The following is a 9,590-nucleotide window of genomic DNA, read 5'->3' on the forward strand; positions in this document are numbered from 1 at the left end:
TTTTTTTGTTTTATTCGAAAACCGTTTCGAATAAAGCAATATCACTTTGAAACAATGTGGTACAAAGTCAGAACAATCTGGAACAACTTTCAAAATTATAAATTTCAAAAAGTGGGGTGCCAACTTCATACACTCTCGCGTTACCCGCTTTTTTGTTGCATTATTATGTCGCACTATACGTCACCTTTGCACAGTGATTTCGAAATTATTCCCAGCCTTGATTATGACATCCTGCGCATCCTTGTGCCTCAGGTCGTATATGTCGGTGGTGTTGACTTTGATAACGGCATCGCCAGCTTTAAGACCGGCAGCTTCCGCCGGGGAGCCGCTGTTAACCTGCAAGCAAAGCAGACCGACTCAGACTTGCGACTTGAGTAGAATCTGGGTCGAACAAGCGACTGTTGCATAATTTGAGTGCAAGTCATGTATATGTAGTCGAGACTCATCAGTATATTTTCGTTGTATAGCATGCAACATTTTAACTCGGTAACTGTGTCATAATTTTCATATTTTTATATATTTTCATATATATTTATTATTTCTAGTTGTTTGATATACACTCATTTGGATTTGACAATAATATCGCAATTCTTATCATCAATTTTACTTAACATAAACTTATCGTAATTATATCGTAAGGAGAAGAAGAGGAAACATGATATCCAATCACACACAACATCAACAGTGATAAAGAAAAATAAAAAATAAAAGGCTCTCTAGTATTTAATCACAGGCAGATAAAAAGAGCATATGAGAGCCTATGCACAGATGTTATAGTGCAATAAACAATAATCACAAGTAAAGTCAGGCAAGTAAGAGTTGACTAATAGCGCTAATCTCGGGGCTAAATATTGAAATCTCGGCTAGAGAAATTTAGAATGGTTCGCGTCTCAGCTATGCCGATTTTGTTAAAATTTTAATTAAAATTGCTGGATTTTGGTTTGGCCGAGATTCGAACCATTTTTTACCAATTTAGCACAAATTTGAAGTATTTTGGTTGGAATCTCAGCTAAAGAAATTTAGAATGGTTCGTGTCTTAGCTATGTTAATTTTGTTAAAATTTTAACTAAAATTGCTGGATTTCGGTTGAAATCTCAGCTAAAGAAATTTAGAATGGTTCACGTCTCAGCTATGCCGATTTTGTTAAAATTTTAATTACATTAGTTTTTTCATCTCATATAAATAAATATAAATGCATTAAACAAAGTCAATTTGAAAATTCGTTTGAGTCTTTCCTTGAATCGTCTTCAGTTATTAAATATAAACAAACAATTGTCTCTTATACCGAGAAATTGCAGGACCTTGACAGAAGTAAAAAATTAGATAAAATTTATGCGGGCTTTAAGAAATTGTAAAACAACAGGAGTATGAATTTTACAATCTTTTACGATTCTCCCTAAACTTTAACCAATTTTTATTTCTGTCCAAAGTCCTGCGAGTCCTCGATTCATTCTCGGTGCGATTCTGCGAAGAGCACTCCGTCCAATTAATTAACGCTGAATGTTAACGAAAAAAATCCGCCGTTGATCTACGGCGGACAGCGAGGAAATTGAAGGATCGATCGGCGCGCTGCGTTCGAGGTGCTCGCCGAGTCTCGGTGTCTATTTTTACGAGACACGCCGCCGGACCGGAGCTCTCCTCTCCTCTCTCCAGAGTCCAGACTCCAGCCACTATATTTAAGTGCACGCGCGTCATTACGCCTCGAATGTCGGACACTGTGCATCCATTCACGTAGGGACACGACGCCGTCGTCGTCGTCGTCGCCGTCGACGGCGGCGAAAGGGGGTGAAGAACGTTAAGGGGAAACAGAAGCGGCGGCAAATGAAAAATCAAGCGCTCCTTCCTGCGCTCGATCTTTCGCCGGCGTTCTTATCGAGCTAATTACGAGCTCGAGTGCGATGATGACGATGAGAGACCACGAGGGCGAAATTAACAGAAGGATCTCTGTGCGCCGGGCAGTGCGTTCGGGACGACAATTAGCGGAGAATTAGTCCGGGCTAATGAAACGTCGCTACTATGAACGAAATGATAATAACGTTTGCTGTTATTTTAATTCAAATTTTTGTCGTAAATATCTTTAAATTAATCTTTAATCTTTAAAGTTTTTAGTATGGAATTTCACTCGAAGAGAGCGGATTGGTAGTCGAGTCGCGCGAATTCGAGTAATTTTTTGCTCACATAGAACGAATTCGTCACTCTGAATTTTTACTCCAAACTGAAGAGCAAAATATATCAAATATATTTTATCGTCATAGAAACAAATTCATATTAATAAATTGAAATATTTATTGAGAATATTTTTTTCTATTAATAAGAACTATCTATTACGTTTTGAACAGTTTTCTTTACTCTCAAAATTTCTTCAAGTGAAGAAAAATGGAGTGACAGCTAAGTCATTCGGATTTGAATGATTTTTCATTTATATAGAACAAATTCTCCACTCTGAATTATTCGGTGAATATTACCACCCTGAGTTGAAAAGTGAATCAAATATATTCTACTGTCATAAGAACAAATTTACTATAATGAATTGAGTCATTGGTATGGAATCAGAACCTATTTTAAGCTCGAGTGGAACTCTTACGATTCCGAGTATTTTCACTGCCGTTTTGAGTGAATTTTCACATGTTTTGAATGAGATTTTGCTCCAAGAAATTTGTACAAATGAAAAACGAAGACGATTCGAGATATACATTTCTTCTTTCGTATAAGAGGCGGTAAGAAGATGAAGGCAATTCGACTCGTAGTGTTAGAAAACGTCGCGTAATTTTCACATCGAATTTTGATTTTGTCGATTTCGCGCAACATCAACGCGGTCGTGAGCAACAAATCAACGTAGCCGTTCGAGTGGCGAGTTATCGCACAGAGCAGACGCGTTATTTTGTCATTGCATGACGGATACGATAGTCGTACAACGAGAAGAGTACATACGGCGGCTCGTTATTGAGAATCGAACCCGTTTCCTTCGACGGTGCTGGCAGCTTCGGAAATAATTAATGGGCTTCGATCCAATCGTAGGCGATTGCCCGACGGGGGAGGGACCAGAGAAGACTCTTCTCTATAAATACGTCCCGTAATATATCGCCGTTATTTTTATTGCGAGTTGACTCTCTCTCTCTCTCTCTCTGCGCGCGCGACAGGGACACACGTCCTCTCGTAAAACATCCGGACGGAATAGATCTTATTTCGTTCGTTTTCTTTACGAAAAGTGGGTCGTTGCGGAGAGCGAAAGCGAGAGTGAGAGCAAGAGAGAGAGAGAGAGAGAGAGAGAAAAGAAAGAAAGAAGCACGATATGTGTTATGCGTTCTATAAATTACTTCCAGCATACGACGATCATTTTTGTGATTTACTCGTAGGTTTACTTTATGTGATACCTTATGAAATAATAAAAAAAGTTTCTTATAAGAAAATATCGTCTTGAACTCAAATTTCCATATAAAAAAGAACACTGGCGCTCAGAGAAACGGAAAAAATTCTACTAATAATATTTTATATTTTCTTATTTTACAAAGTAAGCTGAGATGAAAGAATTATATTCTTTAAAAATGTTAATAAGTTCATATTAAAGCGTGTCTTAATAACCGGTTTAAATTGAAAGTTGACTTATCTAGAATTAACTAACAAGTAAACCTACCTAAAAGTTACACTGCGATTTCTTTCTAATTTGGCACGAATGTAGAACTGCAAAAAATATTTAAGTCATATTTTTTCATTTTAGCTCACTTTGAGTTTCACAAGCAGTTTATAGCTTTTTAATGTTCTTACTCCTATCATCAACAAGTGCAACAAAAATACATAAGAAATAAAATTGAATACAAGATATAGGCGTTTTTGGTTTGCTGATCATGAATATGAAGTCAAACGTGTAAAATTATTGTATAAATAATAAAATGTTTAAACAAAACATGTAAAAAATTGAAAAAAATTTATACAAATAATTTTTCGGTTTGGCCGAGATTTGAACTATTTTTGACTAATTTAGCCCAGATTTGAAATATTTCGATTGGAATCTCGGTTAAAGAAATTTAGAATGGTTCGTGTCTCAGCTATGTCGATTTTGTTAAAATTATTTAGCTATATTTTGTATTTAATTTTAGTTGTTATGCATTTTTTGTTATACTTGATGATGAGAACATTAAAAAGCTATAAACTGCCCGTGAAATTCAAAGTGGGCCAAAAAAATAACCTAAATATTTTTTATATTTCTACATTTGTGCTAAATTAGAAAAAAATCGGACTGTACACGTTTTGGGTAGGTTTACTTGTAAGTTAGGTTAAGAAGTTTAATAACTTTTAAGTTATAATTAAAAGGTAACGACATTTTAATTACTGAGTTACATTACAGGTTAGTAGGTTATAAATTTAATAACTTTATAAAAGAAATTATTAAGTTTGTTTTTTTACTACACTACATTTAGTAAGTTGGTAATTCTTTTACTACATTACTAAATTAAGTTATTATTAAATAAGTCTATTAATAAAGTTAATAGCTTCTAATAACCCTAAGTTGAGTTAATAAAAGTTATCAACCTTCTAAGTTAACGTTTAAATGATCAACTGGTTGTTACTCGAGCTTGGCTTGAGAAACGTAGAGCGTGCGGGTGCAAGTAAACAGTAACGTTTAAGCGGTAAGTAAGCAGTAACATTTCACACAAAAATGCACGTAAGCAGTAACGTTTAAGCGGCAACATTTTGTAAGAGTCGATCCGTTATTCGACACCGCAGTTTCCGTTCTTCTCGGCGCGACGTCACGCGCGCGAAATCGGAACGCGAGCTTGAGTGCGGTTTGATCTGCGCGTGTGGTTGCCGCAAATAGAAGCACACGAGCTTGCGTCATCGTCCTGAGCGTAATACCTAGTTTTACTGTTCGGTGCGTCTTCGATTCCGATAAATTCCGACGGTCTAGGGAGCAGCCTCGCGAGATCCAAACGATCCGGCGGATTTACAATCGCGATACTCCACGGTGTTGTGCACCGGCTTTCAAGCTTCATTGAATTCTCCCGTCGTGTCATCATAGCCGTGCTCTGTTCGCCGTTCCGCACGCGACTAATGGTATCGAGTGAACTGTTTAATTGAAATAAATGGATGTGAGATTGTGGAGAAAATGGCTGCCGCGGAATGTGGGAATTACTCTTTCTTTGCCGCATGGTCTGATTTCAGGAAGCACCTTGTTTCAAATCCCCAGACTGTGTTCAGCAAAATTATTTTTAATTTTTGCACGAATAATATGATATGTAAGATTAGTAATATATCTTGAGGAATCTCTGAACGTTTATCGTAAAAGAATTCGATCAGAATTAACATCTGTCGGGTTATCGACTTTCGAAAATTACAAGACTGTTGATGTATTTTTTTGATCTGTCTAGAAAGTTCTAATATGTTAATTGAAAGAAGAGTCGTTTCACATGGATGAATGTCGATTGATTTCCGGCTTAAATTATGGATTATCGTGATTTATTTATGTTCCAATTAATTTATTATAGTTATTAATTGTTATTTGTAATTAGATTAATTATAGCAGATTTTTAAGTATGAACTCTATTATGACAATGTGTTTGAGAAGAGAGGGTTTAAATTTAAATCTGAATTTAAACTATACCATTGGAAAGTCAGCTCTTAGTAGATTAAAAAATAATACAAGAGCTTCTACGATAAGGCAATAATTAAATCTATATATATACCTTATACCTTGACCTTCGTAGAGTTTCACAAGATTGTTAACACGTTACCAGCGTCACACATGTGTGACACACTAATTTCTCATGTCAAGCTTAGCTTTACTCGAAATCTTCAGTTCCATTTGACATGTTCGCGTCACATACGCGGGACAGCGATAATTGATTATTTGTGTGGAAATCGATCAGTGTTGGAATTTTTGTGTTAAATCTTTAACATATACCCGTTCGTTAATTTAACTGTGTTGAAAGTTTAAATATTCGTAATCTAAAGATCTAAGCAATAGAAATGTCCAGAATTGGACACGTGTCCGGGAACTGGTGCTTTTACCTTACAAATTCGCGCGTTTCCGGGCGACCATGCGCGCTCCTCGGTGCGAGACGCATCTGACGGCGCGCCCTCGGGCGATCCTCGCGGTGTCCCTTACGTCCACGAAAGACGTAGGGACGCGGACGTAAGTCAGGGTTAAGCCTGATGGGCAGGCCGTTTCTAAAAATAGTCTTGGACCGGTCTAAAAATAGGCCCCCCGAACACGCACGGTCGTTACACGGTATGTACACTCGGAACCGAGCCGCGGCCGAGAGGTAGAGAACGCATCAAGGTGCACCAGCGGGCTCACACCGATGCTCTGGCGACACGTCGCACACAGTGTGGTGTCAAGTGAAATTTCATGTTTCAAAAGAGACTGAAGCTTCGAGATTCGAGCCGATCCATTTCTTCTTAAATGAAAGCTGGTGAAATTTAGAACGACTCTGTCGAGTCAGATGTCTGTCTTTAGCTTTTCTTCTCCTAAATCAGGCATAAACAAGTGTTGGATTGAGAAATTTTGTATCAATCAAACAGAGTAGATAACTCATTTCGTATCTTATCTGATTTAACATCAGATATCGATATTGCTATTAAGTATTCAAATCTTGATTATTGTTATGATTATATTATCTTAATTATATATTTGAAAAAAGTCACACTTATTAAATCTTACCTTAACAAACGAAATTAATTGAAGAAGTACTCAATTTTAATAAATAAAAATTACTGTGAATTAAATAAGTATTACTATCATGTTATCAATGTTTTTTTGTTAATTATTGTTCTTGAAATAATAAGTTTTAAGCTTCCGCCTCTTTATTGGAATAGTCTGACTGAAAAAATTTCTAAATCTAACTTCTTTGTGTATAACTTAAAAGAAAAGAAATAAAACTTAAAAGAACTTAAAAGAAGTAAACTAAAAGAAGAAGTAACTTAAAAGAAGAGAAATAAAGGATAAAAAATCTGACTCGACAAATTTGTACTGCATTTCATTAGCTTTCATTAAAAAAAAGCACCAAAATCGATTCGAGATTGTAGCTTTTTTGGAGATACGAAATGGCATTGGACACCCACTGTGCGTCGCTGGCGACCGCGCTCGCTTTCATTCGGCGGACAATCCAAGTAGCGTCGATTTCAAAGCTGACGAATGAGCGACGAATGAGCTGACGAATGAGCGCGCGAAGGAATCCTTGGGTTTGTTCGCGTTGTTTGCACTTTTGACGCTTTTGCATCTAATATCCGTTGCACAGCAGACGCGATGAGCGAAATCCAACGACAGCTCTTCTTTCTGAAGAGAAGTCCAGTGTGCAACGGACGTTGGATTAGTTAAAAGTGTCAAAAGTGCAGGCGACGCGAACGATACATCGCGAAGTGCAAAGGATCGCTTTCTTGACACGTGTATGCTCCTTGCAACTTTTTGAGTGAGGTTTTTCGCCCGAAAAATAAATTGAGACTTTTACCATCAGGCAAATACTGGTGACTGACAGCGCGAGATGTCAAGTTTGAAAATTTTTCGTCGAAAATCGTTATCGTTGCATCCAATTAATTTTTACGCGCACTTTCATTTTATAGGAATATTTGTAAGTCTGTGTAACCGATATACAGCGCGAAGTTTACAGAAAGAAGTCAGTATTTTTTAAATTTTCAAGTATATGACAGCCCCTTAATGCCAATGGCAACATTAGTGTCACTTTTCTCTCCGATTTCGAGTGACAGCTTTTCACTATTGCCTCGAACGAATTTTTACTCGTTCCGAGTGAGATTTCACTCTGAGAAATTTAGAGAGTGAGTCGCGTGAGAGATTATTTAGGGACGCGCGCGCACGCGATTCTCTCTTCCTCTTCCGCTTTTCCGCTCTTCCTCTCCCTTTAGACAGGACATAAAAAGAGACAGTCGATTAACGAGTAAATCGACGAATAAAACGGATCAATTTTGCATTTAATTAGAAACTCAAAGATTACATTTCTAAGAATTAATAGAAAAATTTTTAAAATTAAGAATTAATAAAATAAAAAATTTAAGAAATTTGCATAACTGCCTAATACCAAAAAAGCGCGAAATTACGAATGTACTGTTCGTATGGTTCCTGTAAAAAGTAACTGAAAATTATAAATACCCTAATATTGCTATTTTGCATGGAAAAAACGTATAGAATATATTGATGCAGTTGAATAACAACATATTTTTATATTAACATTCTATTCTATTCAGTTTTCATAGTTTATTTACTTTATTTTATATTATTTTTTACTTTCAAGCTTTTATATGTGAACCACAATGAAATTTTGCATACATCATTTTGAATACTTTAAATTATATGTGTGTGCAAAAGTTGAGAATTATGTCATTATCTTTTATCTTTTTCTTTGCTGAAAGTAGCAACATCGCGTGTTTTTATAACAGCACAGCTTAAAAGACTCCCAAGTAGCAGGATGACGTCAAATGACGTATTAATGACATATTATTGACGCTAAAGGCGTCATTTGCTGTCATCATGTGTTAGGTTCTATTTCAAAGTAAAACAGCGTTCGATCCAGAATCAACATCAAATTGTTTGCTCTTAGAATGCAATACAGATCAATCTCCGATTCCCTCAAGATTCTCCCATTATTTCCGAGATGCGGGCGACAACACCCTTAAACCCGAGTTGCGACCCCGAGCTGCGGCGGAAAGAGCCCGACAGACCCGACCTCGCCGATTAACACGGTCCGAGAATAACCCTTCCACGCGTTCACGCGTCCGAGCGCAGTCTCTTAGCTGGAAACCCGATTCTCTAAGGCGAGATTTAAGACGCGGATCTGAACGAATGAGTCCCCTGAGATGGCAGTTATCGCTGCCGAAGCGCGTTGCCACACGCGTCCGCCTGTCAGAATTGTTCCAAAAATAACTCCCGAATATGCTCGCGCGCGCGTGTACGCGTGTGCCGCGTGCATGTAGGTAGGTGCACTCAAATGCAGTGAAACCGAGAGGGAGAATACACCAAGGTGTACGAGGTACGCATTCCAATGGGCGGGTTATCAGAGACGGATCCATCCCACCTTCCATGTTGGAATGCATCTGTGTTCTTTTTTCTCCGTCTTTCTCTCTCTCTCTCTCTCTCTCTCCCCTCTCCCTCTCTCCCTCCCCCCACTCTCTCTCTTTCTCTCGATCTCTCTCGGCTCGCTTAAACTTAGGAGGAGAACTTAAGCCTCGTTCATACGTGCGATACTCCTCAAAAACCGCCGGCGGGACGCATTCGCGGGAACCAGTTGCATTTTATGCCGGCAAAACGTGCAGAAACGCGAGACGCGCGCGGACGGTTCCCTCTTTGTGGCGTGCGTCCCGTCGCGTCTCCGTAGAGACGCTGAAAGGCGCGCGTGACTTTTCGCGATTCCGCCGGGACCCGGACGGTTGTGAGGACAGCGGACAGCGAGGTCCAAATCGGTTCCGAGCGGACCATGATGCGGAACCTTCCTCGCGATCTCCTCCGCGGTTAACGATCACGCTGAGTGACTCGAGCGGATCCGTCACCGCGTGAATCACTCGAGATCGAAGCGGCGTCGATGCGGAGATCAATGCAGAAATGAAGCCATGAGCTAAATGTTGTCCCGAGAAGCAGGGGGGGG

General features: G+C 38.6%; 1 protein-coding gene across 9 annotated transcripts in view; it reads right to left on the reverse strand.

Annotated features, from left to right (window-relative positions):
- Window positions 1–9,590, reverse strand: part of LOC116844122 (PDZ and LIM domain protein Zasp) — a 54,969-nt gene that overhangs the window by 25,176 nt on the left and 20,203 nt on the right. For all 9 annotated transcript variants that reach the window (XM_032815276.1, XM_032815284.1, XM_032815278.1 and 6 more), the window contains exon 2: window positions 185–336. In XM_032815276.1, the coding sequence (XP_032671167.1) occupies window positions 185–336 (152 nt within the window). The remainder of the gene's footprint in view (window positions 1–184; window positions 337–9,590) is intronic.

This window comes from Odontomachus brunneus, unplaced genomic scaffold, assembly GCF_010583005.1.
Source record: "Odontomachus brunneus isolate Ranch 3 - 2012 unplaced genomic scaffold, Obru_v1 Obru_scaffold_039, whole genome shotgun sequence".
NCBI classification, from domain to species: Eukaryota; Metazoa; Arthropoda; class Insecta; order Hymenoptera; family Formicidae; genus Odontomachus; species Odontomachus brunneus.